General features: G+C 40.9%; 1 protein-coding gene across 7 annotated transcripts; it reads right to left on the bottom strand.

The window, feature by feature from the left end:
• Window positions 1-121: 121 nt before the first annotated feature.
• On the bottom strand, window positions 122-17,146 carry hcst (hematopoietic cell signal transducer). 7 transcript variants are annotated; one of them, XM_066719276.1, is made up of 6 exons: window positions 17,054-17,146; window positions 16,703-16,868; window positions 5,791-5,867; window positions 3,617-3,643; window positions 2,794-2,925; window positions 122-1,870 (listed from the first exon to the last, which is right to left on the bottom strand). In XM_066719276.1, coding segments are annotated over exons 2-6 (282 nt in total). In that variant the 5' UTR covers window positions 16,705-16,868; window positions 17,054-17,146; the 3' UTR covers window positions 122-1,826. The 7 variants fall into 7 exon arrangements, with proteins under 7 accessions (XP_066575373.1, XP_066575372.1, XP_066575376.1 ...); XM_066719275.1 differs by having other exon boundaries at window positions 16,703-17,096; XM_066719279.1 differs by having other exon boundaries at window positions 5,791-5,863; window positions 16,703-17,096.
• Between the last annotated feature and the right edge of the window lie 446 nt (window positions 17,147-17,592).

Here is a 17,592-nt window from a genome sequence, read left to right as displayed (position 1 = left end):
GGGAGCTTGTACTAAGTATCAAGTCTGCTTCTTATTAGACCCTGTTCTTCCAGGTGTCAGGGTTGAACTGTAGCACACTGAGACATAACCTTGTTTACACAGACACACGGGGAAAGACATGCAGATTTTCAAAATCATATTTTATTTTCGTAGCATCCAAATCTTCAAGTTAATACACACAGAACACATAGCCTAACAGCTTAATAATACCTACTTAGCACAATTTTATTAGTTCTGCAGGTTACTTGCTCCTAATGAAAACTCATTGTCCGTTTTTTTTTTAATTTCAGAATTCAGGAAATGGCAAACATGAGGAAGAGAAAATATTTAATAAAGGATTAATTCCTACTAGCATTACAAATCTTCATAAAGTAGGATTGTCACTGATTCCAGTTGTTCAAAAGTTTATAATTGGGGGGAGGGTGTGCCAAACTTTTTCACTTAAGCTCCAGACACTGATTGAGAAGATAAGAGGACTGAGGGACAACCAACTAACTGATCAACAAAAAAACAGGTGATCAGAATGGTTTTGAATGCCAGTTTTGTTATTTTTAATACAAAGTTCCTGTAAGGGGCAAGTGTGCTGATAATAAATAAATATATATACTGAATATATAATAGCTCTTACGTATACATAGAGACAATGGTATATAGTATAATATAGCATAGCATGTTATAGTGCATTATATACTAAAGAAAATATTCCAGAGTTCTAACCTCAATGCAGCAGATAGAACATCTCTGAGAGGAACTGGAATGGTAAAATCAAGAAGAGGTTCAGGAATCAGCAAGACACAGTATTCTTCCATCAGTCTATCAAAATTATTGCAGCAAGCAATATGTCTCAGAGCCAAAACTATAGATATGAACACATTCATTGTACAAAGCCCTTTACAAATATAATAAGAGAACACATAATTCAGACACATGCCATTCTTTTCCAATTGCCCTTTTGTGTTCTCCTGATGAAAGGTGTACATAATACAAAAGCATAGCAAAGGCACAGCATAGCATAGTACAGTACAGTACAGTACATACAGGCTTGCGATTCGAGAGAAAAAAGCTTTGAAGAGCCTTAAATAACAGCAAATCATTCCATCAGAGTAATTTAGAGAGCTACTGCTCCTGGAGGGAAACCAGGACTGGAGTTTGACACCATAGCTCAGGATTCGCCTCACTGACCCATCAGACTTTAGTTCCTTCACTCAGGCTGCAGAGGATCGATCTCTTCTTTAATAAAGAGGGAAACGCAGTAAAAGTTTTTGCTCTGAGGGCGCAGACATGGCAGGTCATTTCCTTAGCCCTCTGCGACCAGGATTCTGGGGTTGCAGCCCTGACCCTGTAGCTTTGAACTCCTTGGACATCTTCATTCTTTAAACAGGAAGTACATTTCAGAGGAAGCTTGCTGTTGCATGCTAATGGGTTGTTTTCAACTCTCTGTTGGGCTGATATGTGTGTCCAGTGGCAGTTCCAGGATGGAATAAAGTGTAAGAGAATTGTTCTTATTTGTAGGGGAAGGGCAAGGGGGGTGGTTGGAAGGGAATGGAAGTGTCAAGGTGTCCTATTCCAGATCTATAGACATTCTAACCAAGATACCAATTGACTGATCATTTGACAGGGTGATGTGGTAAAAGGGAAGGGCAGAGATCTGACAGATTTGCAGTCATCCTTCCATTAACAATCTTCACGATTTTCTCTTCAGAAGCAGTTGATAGTAGTAGTCGGCTGGTGGCCTCGGCCCTGGATCTGGCTCCAGGAGGCTGGTGTGGAGAGACGGACAGAGTGCAGGAGAGGCAGGCGCACACTGCAGGAAAGCATTTCGGGCTTCAGGCTTTGACGTTCGCTCTGACGTTCATGTAGACTTTATCAGCTGTGGGGAGAAAATATAGTTTTAGCATTGGTCTGTAAGACACACGACCTCCCTACCTACTACTGAGCTGGAGTAGGTGGAACAAACAGCCCTTGGAGACAGGGAGGCTCCACCCCAAAAAAGTACCTTATGGTGGCAACTGCACTCCTGATTTCACAGGCAGCCAGTGCAGAAGCCCTAGAGCAGTAGTTCTAAACCCTGGTCTCGGGGACCCAGTGTCCTTTGGAGTTGTTGTTCCAACCAGACAGTCAGTTACTTAGTTGAACTGTTAATTGAACTAATAATATGCCTATCCAGAACCAGAACAGTTTAATATCTCAAGTGAAATGTAAAATTGTATAAAGGTTCCCCAGGACCAAGGTAGAGGACCACTGCCCTATAATCTGCCCTGTTGACATGCTTAATTCTGTCATGTGAGGTTGCAGTTTGTTTTCAGTTTTGGTTCTGAACAAATGCTGCACAATCAGATCACCCTGACCAATGCGGAGTCATTAACATTGTCCGTTAAATTGTAGTGTTATTCTAGTGGTTTCCAACTCTGGTCCTGGAGAGGATCCAATCCACTTAATCTTATAGGTCACCTTAAATAACCAATTTCTAAATACTGGGAACACATGGGGGTTATTAATCAATGAAGCAATTCAGCCAAGGGAATTCTTGAAATCTGAAGGTTGATGATTTCTCCAATGATTTCTAAATGACTGAATTTACCAAACCTTCTGCTTAATTGTTTCGAATTAAATACTTGCAGGTGTTTACGAATTGGTGATAGAAGGGTGACTCGCAAAACCTGCCGTATAGGGGCTCTCCAGGGCCAGGATTGGAAACCCCCCAGTTTCTGTTGCCATATCATCACTTTGATCTCTCATCACTTTAGTGCAATTTTGCCATGTTACATGGTTAGCTGGGTGCCCACAGAGTACCTTGTTCTCTCTTCTGTCTCTTGCGGCTGGCGCAGTAATAGACAGAGATGACGATTAACACAGTCAGGATCACGTCCCCGATGATGATGCCCACCATGGCGCCTGGTTCAATCTTATAACAATTGCCACAATCTGGAAGACACAGAAAGAGAGACACAGAGGCAGTGACAGAGCAAAAGAGAAAGGGAGAGAGAGCGAGCGAGAGAGACACCTTTTAATTAAACATCATGACTGCTTTCAAGATTGCCAATCAACTCACTTCCTTTCACGATTCTCCAAACATCCAAATCTCAGCAGCCCACCTCCGTCTTAACTCCGCAGTGTCTCCTGCTTACTGAATTCTAAACACACACAACCCAGGCTCTAACCCTACCCCCATCCCTTAACCTAATCTTAATCCTAACCATGAGTCCTCAGTTGGCTTGTGGTGGCAGATATTGGGATAACCCGATTGGATAACTACTGGGAAATTCCATCTCACTCTCTTGGGCCTTAGGTGTCAGTCAGTCACTCCAGCTGGTATATCAACTGGCTACAACATCACTTTTGTCCTTCCTATTATTTATTAAAAAATGTTTTTCTTGGCAGACACCCTTATTCAGGGCAACTTACAACATAGGTGCAAAACAAAGTGCAAAAATACAGTTAAGTAGATCTCAATGGCTCATGACACACAGTAACATCCTCTCCAATGGTCAATTCCAGACCCATGTACTGCATTGCCCATTGAAGTACAAGTTAAGTATAGAAGTACAGTTAAGTACAACACAGGGTCAGCCACAGAGCACTGAAGTCAGAGCTAAATCAACATCAAGAAGCCTACCTGTGTGTCCTTGTGCCTGAGCAGTTTCTTGTGATGATAAAAAGAGGGCGAGAGAGAAAGAGAGAGGGAGAGAAGAAGGTCATATGTTATTGTAGATCACACACACAAGAGGTTTCAAACACTGCCGCAAGATTACAATTCAAATCAAACACATCGTATTCTGCTTTAGCAAGGCTTGTGTGTGGGATATTTGGCCACTGCAAGAGTTACCTCACTCTAAATTGTCTCATCTGCATAAATCTCTCTTCACTGTTTCATGTCAACAGGCTTCAGTTCAGTAGTAAAGCAGAAGGTTACTATTGAGGTTAAATTCAGTCAATTACGCAAGAGAAAGCTAGACTGATTACTCACACACCAGCAGCAGTGTGTGGTCAGCTGTTATCATTTCTTGGTCTTTAATACAAAATCTAGTTGCAGAACAACATTAAATGGCGAAAAATCTGATCACCGTGTTGCATCTGGCCCCATTCTTTTCTGGGTCAGCGAGATACCCTTTCGGCAAACAGCCGATATCGTCTGCAATCTTATCCTGTCTGGAGAACAGGCAAGAAAACAGTTCTGCAGATCAGATTGCATTTGGAGTCTCTGAACATGCTTCTGTCTCTTCTCATTTTGTTTTCTTAACACTTCTAGTCAGTTTGCAGAGACTGGCCCAGTTTCCGGTGTTAGGAAGAAGCACAGTGCAGGGCTGTGTGGTTGGCTCTTCCTGTTCACAAGAAATGTGAGCACAAGGCTTCCCCTACCAGCATGCTGTGCAGCTTTTCCCAGTGCCCCCCACACCTAGCTGCCACCGCAAAACATAACAATGCTTTCATCAGAAGAACTGTGCTTTGCAGTATGAAGAAAAAACTAAACAAAAGCTCCTTGGTGACAGATAAAGATTTTTCCAGAATTGTATTTAGATTTTCCACTTTATGTACATCCCCTCTGATCAGGGTTGCCAACCATCTGTAAATTTACAGACATACATACATACATAAAAAAACATTTTAATTTCATCTTGTACGTAAATCCATAAAAAAGTTTGACTGTCTGTAAAAATGTCCCATTAATACTACTTCTTTCATTGTTAATTACTGACTGCCATCAAAGTTTCCTTACCAAAGTACTTACAAATATTATTTCAACAAGTTTAATAAAGAGCATAGATAGGTAAATGTTCCTGACAATCAAACGTGTTAACCAATCCCAAAATGGGGGCATCCATTGCAAAGTATTAATTATCGGAGAAACGATTTGTTAAAATCGGGCAGTTCCTGGTTTTAGTAATTCAATGGGCAGTGCAGTACATGGGTCTGGAATTGACCATTGGAGAGGATGTTACTGTGTGTGTCATGAGCTATGGAGATCTGCTTTTACTAGCCCCAAAAAAAACTCAGGCAGCTGGAATACATGAGCTGATAAGAGGAGTCGGGTTACAGACACTGAGCAGAGCCAGCCAGAGCCAGATAGAGAGAGAGAGGCTTTTATAATTGAGCTATAATAGATGATATTGCTATGTATGTTGTATCTATGGATTCAGAACAACTTCAGCTATGCATGTATGCATGTATTATGTACTTATAATAATATAATATACACTGCATGATATTATATATATTATATAAAAAATTATGGTTGGCAACCCTGCCTCTGATATGTAAAATACAACAAACAAAAAAAGTTGGTAAAAATAAACGGAGGAGATATACATTTTGCTTGCTGCCCATGAGCATGATGTCCATGATGGAAGTGTTTGTCCTTAAGAAAGTGATCGAACGTACACATGTATCCTCAGTAAATACCCCAATACGTCTTCATTAACACTGAGGCTGCCTTTCCCTGCATTTGAAACAATGAAACTACATATATTTATCAGAGCTTGCTTAGCACCATTTTCTTTTTAATAATTCCCTCTGTTACAGGAGTTCAGTCAACTGGAATCAATATAATTTTCTCCAGGCTGAATTAGTGTTCAAGCAATGAGATAAGATACTGCAGTACTCATACCCAAGGGCATTCATTATCATCATCATTATTATTATTAGGTGACCACTGTCGTCAGATGTAAGTTGAGTTCAAAGGTCACGAATTATACCCTAACACACACTATGTATTTCTGAGTTTTTTACATGACCCTAGACTGGGGGCTTGAGGGGGAAGGAGGGAGGAGGAGTCTCCTTTATCATACTTACCTGCCACACAAGGGAGTAGGGCAAGAAATAACAAGATCATTTGGTTGACCATTTCGTCTGTCAGTTCCAACACCTGCCTTAACACACAAACAAAGAAACACACAGAGTTAACCTGTAAATGACTTGTGTACCATTATCTCCCGTTTGTGTTTAATGCCTGAAATCCAGTAGGTGATTTTTCAAGTCAAGAAAACTAACCAAAGGGGGATGAAACATTGTATGTTACCATTGGGAACTTGGGAACATGAACAGTTGTCACTCAGGCAGAATCCCCTCTGCCTGCTTTAACCAGTACAGCTCGCAGCCATTTACCATCTCCACTGCTGGCAGTGTGATTTTATGTCTCTGTGCAGCTTACCTTTCTCCCCAGTGCATCTCAGTGCAGATCAGTGCAATACATTGTGCTGCAGTGCACTTCGGTACCAGCCTGGTGTGGACCCAGTGCACTCAATAGAACCCGGTACTGCCATCAATGTGCTGCATCAGATACTTGGTACAAGGCACACCCCCCAGTGTAACCATGATCTTGCGGTGCAGAACACCTCCTGCTACCTGTACTCGATGTTTGATTGCACATGCGAAAGACCATCCTGGTGCCTACACTGCCTGGCATGGACTGTGACCTGACTGCTGTATACCACTGAGTTTGCACAACAATGCAGTACCTGTTGCTATCCTTATTATATATACACCTGTTAATAGTGCATATATACAGTTAGGTCCATAAATATGTGGACAGTGACACAATTGTCATAATTTTGGCTCTGTATGCCACCACAATAGATTTGAAAGGAAATACCCCAAGAACAAGCAGGAACTAAAGACAGCTGCAGTACAGGCCTGGCAGAGCATCACCAGGGAAGAAACCCAGCATCTGGTGACGTCTATGGGTTCCAGACTTCAGGCAGTCATTGACTGCAAAGGAATTGCAACCAAGTATTGAAACGCACAATTTAATTAATGATTTTGTTAGTTTGTCCAATTACTTTTGAACCCATAAAATTGGAGGGACCACATATGAAAATGGTGTAATTCCTACACTGTTCACCCAGTTTGGATGTAATTACCCTGAAATTAAAGATGAAAGTCTACACTTAAACATATTGATTGTTTCCTTTCATGTCCATTGTGGTGGCATACAGAGCCAAAATTATGACAATTGTGTCACTGTCCAAATATGTATGGACCTAACTGAATATAAGGGCTCTGAATGGTGGGGCTTTGGAAAACAGTAAGCAGACAGTGCAAAGTGGTGCAAAGTGGTGATATATTATTGACAGACTGCGTGGCCAAAACAAAAGGTACGGTGGCCCTGAAGTGCAACTGCTGAAAAAATAAAGCAGTGGCTGTGAGATTTGGAAGTCCTGAAAAAATAAAACAGCAGCTGCGAGATTTGCAGCGGCTGTGAGATTTGGAAGTACTGAAAAATAAAGCAGCTTCTGCAGCATTTTCAGAAGCGATTACGGAAAGGGAGGTACATTGTGAAATATATTTGACTGATGCCATTGGACAGCAAGCAAGTCACGTCGGCCGAGCAGCTTCTCAAAAGAGACAACAGAGTCTGAGAAACGGGCGCCAACTGCGCAGAGCGAGAAGTGTCATATTAATATTGCTGTGTCTTCTGCTCTCTGTCCACTTTGTGCTGACATATTAAGAGTTATAGGGCTGTCCTAAAATGTAACAGAAATGAATTAAAGCTTATGGTATCACTAATTTAACTAAACATGTACATTTTCATATACAATTACAGTACTCAGCCTATATGTAAACTCTAAGAAGTGAAGGTTGTAATAAGAACCTTTTTCGATCCCAGGGTTGATACTGTGGAGGATCCTTAAGGTTCTTATTAGAGCCCTTTACCAAGGTTCCCTGCAAACCAGGATCCTTAAAGCATGTTGAATGTGTGTTAAATCAATTGCGATCATGATGAAAAGGGCTCTTAAATGCTCCCTTGTGTTGACCAGGGAGCTCACGCTTCTTAAACGAACCCTTTAATTCACGAACAACCCAAAGTGTCGATAGAACCGCTGAAGAATCTTACATTTTTAGAGTGAGTATGTACTCGGTTGGTGTTTTTTCCTGTTACAGTCAGGGGCGTTGCAAGGGGTAGGCATCCTAGGCAATTGCCTGGGTCCCCGGGCTGAGGGGGGGGGGCCAAATGAGACCCCCCCCCTCTCACGGGAGAAAACTCCGCCGCCCCCCACATACCCTAGAATCACCTCTGCCTGGGGCCCCCACATACCCTAGAATCACCTCTGCCTGGGGCCCCCACATACCCTAGAATCACGTCTGGTTACAGTTATTAATTTACTGTAGAAGCTTTATTTTCTGTTAACTGTATTTGAAAGATTTTACGTTTAAAAAGTAAAGTAGTCCTGATCCAATGTAAATTACAATGTCTGGTCACGCATAAGTTGGGGCAGGCTAATTTGAGAGCAATTCCAAAAGATAGAATAACACTCATTAATAATAATAATAATGATAATAATAATAACAATAACAATAACAATAATAATAATAATAATAATAATAATAATAATAATAATAATAATAAAATGTGTTGCTGTTTATATCAATTAAATATACTTTTCTGTTTAAATGGGTTAATGTATGTATGTATGTATATTGATTGCTTTATAATATATATTGTGCAGGCACATTTGTTAATGGTTTATTTGAAGTAGACAATACAACAAAGGTTAAGGTTCCCAACAGGTTTTGTACAGAGCACTACAGACGGTACATGGTTTTAAAGCAGAAAAGTACATTCAGTATAAAACGCATGTAGAATTAAGATAAGTTAGAGAGACAATGAAAAAGTCCTTAATAAAATAAAAATCCATCCATTTTCGAAGCCGCTTATCCTGGTCAGGGTGGCGGGAAGCCCATGGCGGATCGGCAGGAACACAGGAACACACCAGGACGGACGCAGCCCATTGCCGGCCGGACGGTGGGAAGAAGCGGGAGACCCGGGGAAACCGAGCCGAGACCCGAACCAGCGCCACCGTGCCGCCCCAAAATAACAATACTATCTTATATGAATGTGTTGTTTATTATTGTTTCTTAGTTATTCATATTTGTTAAAGCCGTCTCTCTAATTTTGCATTTCCCAAATTAGCTCCTGCTCTTGTCTATTAAATCAGTAAACTGCTCCTTCTGATGGAATTGTTAACGGATGTTTTCTGTTAGCGCTTAAGAATAATAAACCACTGTCACACTGCCTTGTAATAATGAAGTACAGTTGTTAATTTAGTAAATATAGCTACTTTTAACCCCATTCTGTCTCCTACCTAAGCTTTCATTAATTCTAATACATGTTAGGACAGTTAATGTGTCACCACAGTGGACAGAGAGCAGAAGACACAGCAATATTAATAGGACACTTCGCGCTCGTTTCTCAGACTCTGTTGTCTCTTCTGAGAAGCTGCTCGGCCGACGTGACTTGCTTGCTGTCCAATGGCATCAGTCAAATATATTTCACAATGTTCCTCCCTTTCCGTAATCGCTTCTGAAAATGCTGCAGCAGCTGCTTTATTTTTTCAGCAGTTGCACTTCAGGGCCACCGTACAAAAGACATACAGAACACAATAAATAAAAGCCGAGCTCCTCTTTGAACTTAACTAAACTAAACACATCACCAGGTCCCTCTCTACACATAGCCACTACACATATTAAATGTAACAGTTCCGAGTGTCTTTTTTCACACATTTAACTTAAACCTTGTGTTTTTTTCCACATTTAGTAAATACTTAAGCCGTTTTTTCCACATTTATACAAATTTTGCTTTTTTAAATAAATGCTTAATCTCCGTTTTTGAAAATAAATATTTATCGTTTGATTCAATCCTCAATCTCTGAGTCACAAAATATACTTTTTAAATAGTCTAAATATACATGTTAACTCTAAATCTAAATGTTAAATGTGGAGTTTGCAAAATAAATATATCGCTAACATTCAAATGATGTCCCGCCCCTCTGGTCAGTCAGCCTCTCACAGCAGTGGGCGGGGCGTGATCCCTTAAATGGCGGTAGTGCAGTGACAGCGAGTCCAGTGTATAATGTGTCTGTTATTAAAAGAGAGATCCTGTCCGCACACGGCACTGAAAGGAAACAAAGTCAGACATTTCTTTCTTTGTGGAATCAGGTCTTAAAGGCTCAAGAGAAAAAAGCATCAAACGTTTCAGCTTCATCAGTGCTTAGCAAGCGCAGCTCACAAAGCTCAGTTTTTCTGTTATGAAATTAAAAACATGTTGAAATTTCATAGATGCATATCTTCTAAATTAAATTGTCTGAATCTCACGATCTTTCCTATATTGAATGTTTTATACACGAGTATCCCATAATGCATCTGGATACAGGCATGACCAGCCACTATCACAGTGCGCTGGTTCAGTGACTGGAGCACTGATGACCAGGACTGTGTGTTATTTATTATAAATCCAATATGAGTGACCACTGATGAGCAGGACTGTGTTTTATTTATTATCAATCCAATATGCTGGTGTGATTGTGGGTCAGTGTCTCAAAGGGGGAAACTATGAAAAGGGAAAAACATCCAGTATGCGGCAGTCCTGTGAGCGAAAATGCCTTGTTGATGCTAGAGGTCAGAGGAGAATGGGCCGACTGATTCAAGCTGATAGAAGAGCAACTTTGACTGAAATAACCACTCGTTACAACCGAGGTATGCAGCAAAGCATTTTGTGAAGCCACAACACGTACAACCTTGAGGCGGATGGGCTACAACAGCAGAAGACCCCACCGGGTACCATTCATCTCCACTACAAATAGGAAAAAGAGGCTACAATTTGCACAAGCTCACCAAAATTGGACAGTTGAAGACTGGAAAAATGTTGCCTGGTCTGATGAGTCTCGATTTCTGTTGAGACATTCAGATGGTAGAGTCAGAATTTGGCGTAAACAGAATGAGAACATGGATCCATCATGCCTTGTTACCACTGTGCAGGCTGGTGGTGGTGGTGTAATGGTGTGGGGGATGTTTTCTTGGCACACTTTAGGCCCCTTAGTGCCAATTGGGCATCGTTTAAATGCCACGGCCTACCTGAGCATTGTTTCTGACCATGTCCATCCCTTTATGACCACCATGTACCCATCCTCTGATGGCTACTTCCAGCAGGATAATGCACCATGTCACAAAGGTCGAATCATTTCAAATTGGTTTCTTGAACATGACAATGAGTTCACTGTACTAAACTGGCCCCCACAGTCACCAGATCTCAACCCAATAGAGCATCTTTGGGATGTGGTGGAACGGGAGCTTCGTGCCCTGGATGTGCATCCCACAAATCTCCATCAACTGCAAGATGCTATCCTATCAATATGGGCCAACATTTCTAAAGAATGCTTTCAGCACCTTGTTGAATCAATGCCATGTAGAATTAAGGCAGTTCTGAAGGCGAAAGGGGGTCAAACACAGTATTAGTATGGTGTTCCTAATAATCCTTTAGGTGAGTGTATAAACCCTGCCCTGATCCTCCTGCTGCATCCGCAGTTCAGTGAATGTTTTTAAATCAGTTTTACTGGGAGCCAGTGTCCACTCAGTGATCAGTTTTACTGGGAGCCAGTGTCCACTCAGTGATCAGTTTTACTGGGAGCCAGTGTCCACTCAGTGATCAGTTTTTACTGGGAGCCAGTGTCCACTCAGTGATCAGTTTTTACTGGGAGCCAGTGTCCACTCAGTGATCAGTTTTTACTGGGAGCCAGTGTCCACTCAGTGATCAGTGACCACCAGATCCACTGACCGCATCACGGAAACACAATCAGGCAATTTAATGACGCACCGAATCAGCTCACATTACATTCAATGAGAGGCTGACTGACCAGAGCGGTGGGGCTGGATTTGCAGGTTAGCTATATATTTACTTTGCAAATTCCACATTTAACAATTATATTTAGATTTAACATTTATATTTCACTTTTACATCTAACTACATCTATCTAATGTGTATATTTAACCTGTATATTTAGACTAAATATTTATTTAAAAACGATATATTTATTTTGTGACTCAGAGATTTAGGATTTATGCTGGGGTCACACTACACGATTTTAAGCCCGATTTGGCCCTCACGACAGATCGGCACCGATCGTCACGACAGGCAGCTGGTCGGGGTCCCGCTGCCGATGGTCGTGCACTGAGAGACCGGATGATGCGTCGCTGACCTCCGATCCGTTCGTAAGCTGGTCGGAGCCGCTGAGTTTATTAAACATGTTTAATATTTACGACTCGATCGGCACCGATCGTGGAGAGTGACGTCATCAGCAGCCAATGAGAGCCGAGCTGTACATGTCCGCGTCCGTGTTTGTTGCCCTCCTCTCTGTGCGGATCACTGCGTTTCTGCGAGGTGTGGGGTTGCAGGTCTGTGACGCAGATCCACGACAAAGATGTCAGTCCAGTCGTGCAGTGTGTGTCTGTACTGAAGCGCTCGGCTGTGTGCGCTCCTTCCCGACGCAAAACACATAAATTCGGTGCAAAATAGTCGTTTAGTGTGAGCTGCGCACTGTGCACAAAATCGGGTTAGATCGTGTAGTGTGACCCCAATTAGTTAAATATTGAATCAAACGATACATATTTATTTTTCAAAAACGGAGATTAAGCATTTAAGTATTTATTTTTAAAAAAACGAAATCTTTATAAATGTGTAAGAAACGGCTAAGTAGTTACTAAATGTGAAAAAAAAACACATTGTTTATTACACACCTATCTGTAATCCAAACCGTTTTCAGTGTAAATCCAAGTTCAAATCAATATTTTCTCTCTCTCTCTCTCTCTATCTTAGGAGGCCTGTTTTTTTGGAGGCGGGAAGTCAGTCACAGAGAACAGTGCTCAGCTGCTCTCGCAGTCATTTCCCTCACTCGGGGTCCGAGCAGGGGCAGGGCAGTTCGGGGTGGTGCCTCTCCGTGTCGCATCCCACGGCATCACAATAATCTCCCTATTAGTTTAGTACAGTGGTTTTCAAACCAGTCCTGGAGTATCCCCTGCCCTGCTGGTTTTCGTTCCAACTGAGGTCTTAATTGCTTTATTGAATCCTTAAATTGAACTAACAAAGCAATATACAGTTAAGTAATTAAGATCTCGTTGGAACAAAAACCAGCAGGGCAGAGGGTACTCCAGGACCGGTTTGAAAACCACTGGTTTAGTAGTATAAATCTCTATGGTGTCTCCGCTTTCCTGGCTTTCCACCACTGTGCCACTCATGAGAACACCAACCTCCCACAGGTGTGCCATCTGCACATGCGTGTTCACTGCATGATCTCTTAATCAGAGCCACTGAACAGGACCCGTCCTCTGCTGGCTCTTGAGCCCCCTTCACTGCCATCATCTCAGCCCATTCCCAGGTGCTGTGGCACATTTGGAGCCGGTTCGATGGGGCCAGTCTCTACACCACACGAGTGCAGGCACTACCTACTATGGTTGGCATTCAGAGAGACTCTGAGAAAGGACAGGCCAGCAGTTGCTGGCACAGTCAAGCATGGCCTTTGGTCCCTGCTCCTGGTCCTGGCAGAACGGCTGTGGACTGCTAATTAAAGTGCCTGAGTGACAGCACACAGGGGCCTATAGGCTGTTTTTTTAGGAAAAACATTCAGGAGTTCCCCATAGTAATGTGCAAAAGCTCATGCCACTTAGCTAGTATCTTCTTTATCAGACATGTTATGCATTCACAACCTATCGTTTTAAAGGTGTCTTCAGTGAGTGGCCTAATAGTGGCATTAATATGGACCAGGGGCGACACCAGGGTACATAAATCCATCTGCATCCAGTAAATATATCTCTTGACAATACTTTGTTCTCTTGCTTAAAATTAAATGGCCCAATCTCTGGAAATTACTTTGAAATGATTCCCTTCAATATAATATTTAAAATCAAATTACTGAATTTCATTTATTTTATTTGAAAGCAGACTATTATGCATTGCAAGTGAAAAACATCGTATCCAGATTTAAGAAATAATTTTACTTTTCTACATATTCATTTCAATTTGAAATGCAAAAACTTAAATAAATGCTTAATCTCCACTTAGAAAAATAAATATTTAGTACATATTTAATTAAATCCGGAGTTTGGAAATAAATATTTTATTAATCAATATCAATTATTAAATATGGAAAGAAACGCGAGATTTAAGTTAAATATATGTAAAGACACGCAAAGTGTGTGGTTTTACATAAGGCACCCATAAAGGATTACAGAGCTTGCCTTGCACTATGAAGCAGGTCAGAAAATAAAAATGCGATTTCATATGGAAATTATTTTTGTCTTTTTGTTGACCTAACTAACTTTTTATGTTTCATGGCAAGGATGAATACGCAACAGTAAGTTACGTCATTGGGTTGTTATTTACTTTATAAAATATTATACAAAACGAAAAATTTTAATGGAGATGGCTAGACAAAAGAATAAGCAAAAGCATTACGAAAATAAAGATAACCACGCAGCTTTATTTATTTTGTTTCGTAAATGTTACCTAGTAGTGTGAGAGTAATATAACTTTTGTGTTGCCTTATCTCATCGATAGCCATCCTGGTCGATGGGCATTAAAATGCACTGAATTTGTACAGCCATGCATTTTTCTGCACTGGAGTATGTCGCGGAGATGATCTTATGATTATTATTTGTTTCCACTGGTTAGGCTTTTGACCTTTAAACAGATTTTTGACATTATACTCTCTCTGTTGACAATTTCTTTCCACACGAACTGTTGCACGAATGTCTCTTCCAGAGTGGTTGCAACACTTAGCGAAACCCAAAGCAAGAAAGAATGGAGACTGTTGTTACAGACCACGACGAAAAAGCGCGGCTATAAAAGTTGTGTTCTTTCTTATGAAACACTGTATATAATATAATTCTGGTTCAATGGCACCTTTGAGAAGCAAAAGTTGATAACATTAATTAATTACACCAGGTTAGACTCCAGTCCTTGGGAGCCACAGTCGGCTGGTTTTTGTTCCAACAGGAGCTCCCAATTACCTACTCGGGTAGGCTTATCAAACACTTCCATATTTGATTTTACAGCCGATACCTTACAATTGTTGATTACTCAAAACATTGAACCCACAGACCACTTCACTTGTTTAATTAGACCAATTAAGGAGCCAAGAGCAGGGCTGGTGATTTATCCTTAAATCGTCCTTTAACACTCAGTTGAATGGGTCACGAAGGTATTATACTCATTCCTTTTAACGGACTATTGTTAAAACCTTTCATGTGACAGATTAATTTTAAAGGAAGATGTGGGTGTTCATTCTGTGTAAAAAAAAAAAAAAAGAAATAATGATAATACATAAAAAAAAACGGAAATGCAACTCCCAGTTCATTTTCTAACAGGAACGTTCAGCTTTCTCGCTTCCTCGATCTCCCTTTCAATGTGCCCATTGTTATATAACCTAGATATAGCTTGCCTGTGTGTTAATGACTGATGTCACTTTTTTTTTTTTGCTGTTTTTGCTTAATTTATGTTATTCTTTCCTCCCCGTTATTAGAATAGTTTAGACATCACCTCGTCTATACAACCACAGTATGAAGCACTAATAGATCTTCAGAGACAAACTGATTTAGAAACTTATGAACCACAAACTTCGATGACAAGCTGCATGTCTTCCCATTGCCGCTTTGTATTTTTAGTGTCGCAGACTTTCAGGCAAATAATCATACAGCGGTTTGATGTTTTTAAATAGTTCTAGATGCAGACACACTACGTGAATCCGCGTCACAAAGCTGCTAAAAGCAGTCAGTAGTGTTTGGCAAAAGTAAAATTAAAAAATAATCCCTCGTCTTTATCCTTTTCAAGAGTCTCTGCAACTCAATTAGATGACAGGGTCGAGGTGGACATAAAGCAATATTTCGGTTTAAGCCATTCGGGTTTGAATCACGACTGAAGTTCATATGAGCAGACATGCAATTGGTCTTTTACACATTTTATATATAATTATCCAATTGTTTATAAACCAATAATTCGGAGTAGGGAATATTATTTAAAAATCCCCCCAACAAATTGTACAAAACATAAATAAAAGCCCCCCCTTCACAAACCTAAAAAAAAGCTACATTAGAAGTCCATTCTGGTCATAAATAACAAAAATCCTAGAATATACATTTTTAGTTTATTTTAAAGGTTCTTGCCCGGATAGGGCATGAAACATGAAACGTGAAATAGCACAATATGCCTCTTGAAAGGAGAAAACATTTCCTGTGGTTATTCTTCGAATTTAATAATGATAAAGTAGCTTTCCAAGCTGGGTATTACACTTCAGTCAAATTTAAAACAGCTTTTGTTTCGCTTTAAACGACTCACACCGGGTATTTTGACACATACATGAACACACATTTAACCGTTTAAGGAGAGGGATAATAGCGCCACAAAATGTGCCACAGTAGTCTATTTTAAACACATATTTAGTGTGGAATTTCAACAGTTTAGTCTTAATAGTGTATAAAGTGCACGGCGGGGAGAATGCCAAAATGTAACCCCCCGTTTTCAAGAGGTAACATTTTAAATGAGATCTAGGTGATACCAATCTACTGGCTTGCGGTGCTCGTGTATTATAAGCAGTATGGCTACCATTCATAATCTGCATTTTATATATTAAAGAAGACAATATGGATGGAAATGCCTCGTCTTCATCAAGCAATGGAAAAACGGTTTAAATAAATCATTCCGTAGAGTTAATCTCCCAATTTGAGCTGAAACTCGTCCTGGGGTGTGCGGTGAAAGCTGGTGACTGGTGAAACCAGTTCGATTAACTCAGAAAGCATTGCTCAAATAGCGTTTTTACAAAACCCTGGACAGCCCCATGCTCAACGTGTCCCAGAATATCAAATGTTCTGCTCCTTTAGCATAAGGCAGTACTGAGAGACACATAAACCAATCATGAAAATGGGAAGAAAATAAACTTACATGGGAGTCAAATTTCCTTACCCCTGTAACAAGTAGCAGAGCCGGAAGTTTATGAGTCTTGCGTTTCTTCGGTCTTAAATCTTTAGTTTCAGGACGTTTGGATACCACCCTGCATCAGTGACGTCGCTTTTGATCGACCCCCTTCCTGGAGACATCAGACTCCCACCTATACGCCGTAAACATACTTCAATACGTGATGCTTTAAATAAATACATGCATAGGACTACAAGCACAGTTATCTCACTGCTGGATTGTAAAGATACGTGGAGATATGTATCTATATTGTGTCTCATTTCCTCTCACCATCAGCAGAGAGTAAACCAAAGAAAAAACAAAAACAAAACTAAATACCGGTTCTCTTTTATCTGAAAGAGTACTCTGCTGCATCTGCCCCGATGCCTTCTCTCTTTCTGAACTCCTGGAATATACAGTACTGCAGTTCACCTCTGACTTGCGTGGGCGGTGAGCGGTGCATACATACGTACACAACTTTGATCAGTTCTTCTTGCAATGTGTCTGGCACATTGCCATTTTAACATTTTCACTCTTTCAATTATGTCACATATATTTTGATTTGTGCTCGGATCAATTTTTCCCGGTTTCGTTTTGTTATTGCAAACACACCATTTTCCATTCTTATTTGTGGCATCCACAGTCTCTGTATCTTTTTTGCCCAGTGACCAGAAATGTGAAAAGTGTCACGGTCTCTCAAGGAGGACCGCAGGGCACGGGAGTTAAGGACCCAGGTGCAGCGCTTGTAGAGGCGGCTGACAGGACAAAAGGGCTGGACAAGGACGTAGTTGAGGTCACGAGCAATGGTCAGGAACAAGAAGGCTGAGAGGGAGCACAAGGAGCACAAGGAGCACGGCTAGGTGGAACTGACGACATTT

This window comes from Amia ocellicauda, chromosome 12, assembly GCF_036373705.1.
Source record: "Amia ocellicauda isolate fAmiCal2 chromosome 12, fAmiCal2.hap1, whole genome shotgun sequence".
Lineage (NCBI taxonomy): Eukaryota > Metazoa > Chordata > Actinopteri > Amiiformes > Amiidae > Amia > Amia ocellicauda.
This window is presented reverse-complemented; position numbering and strand designations above follow the sequence as displayed.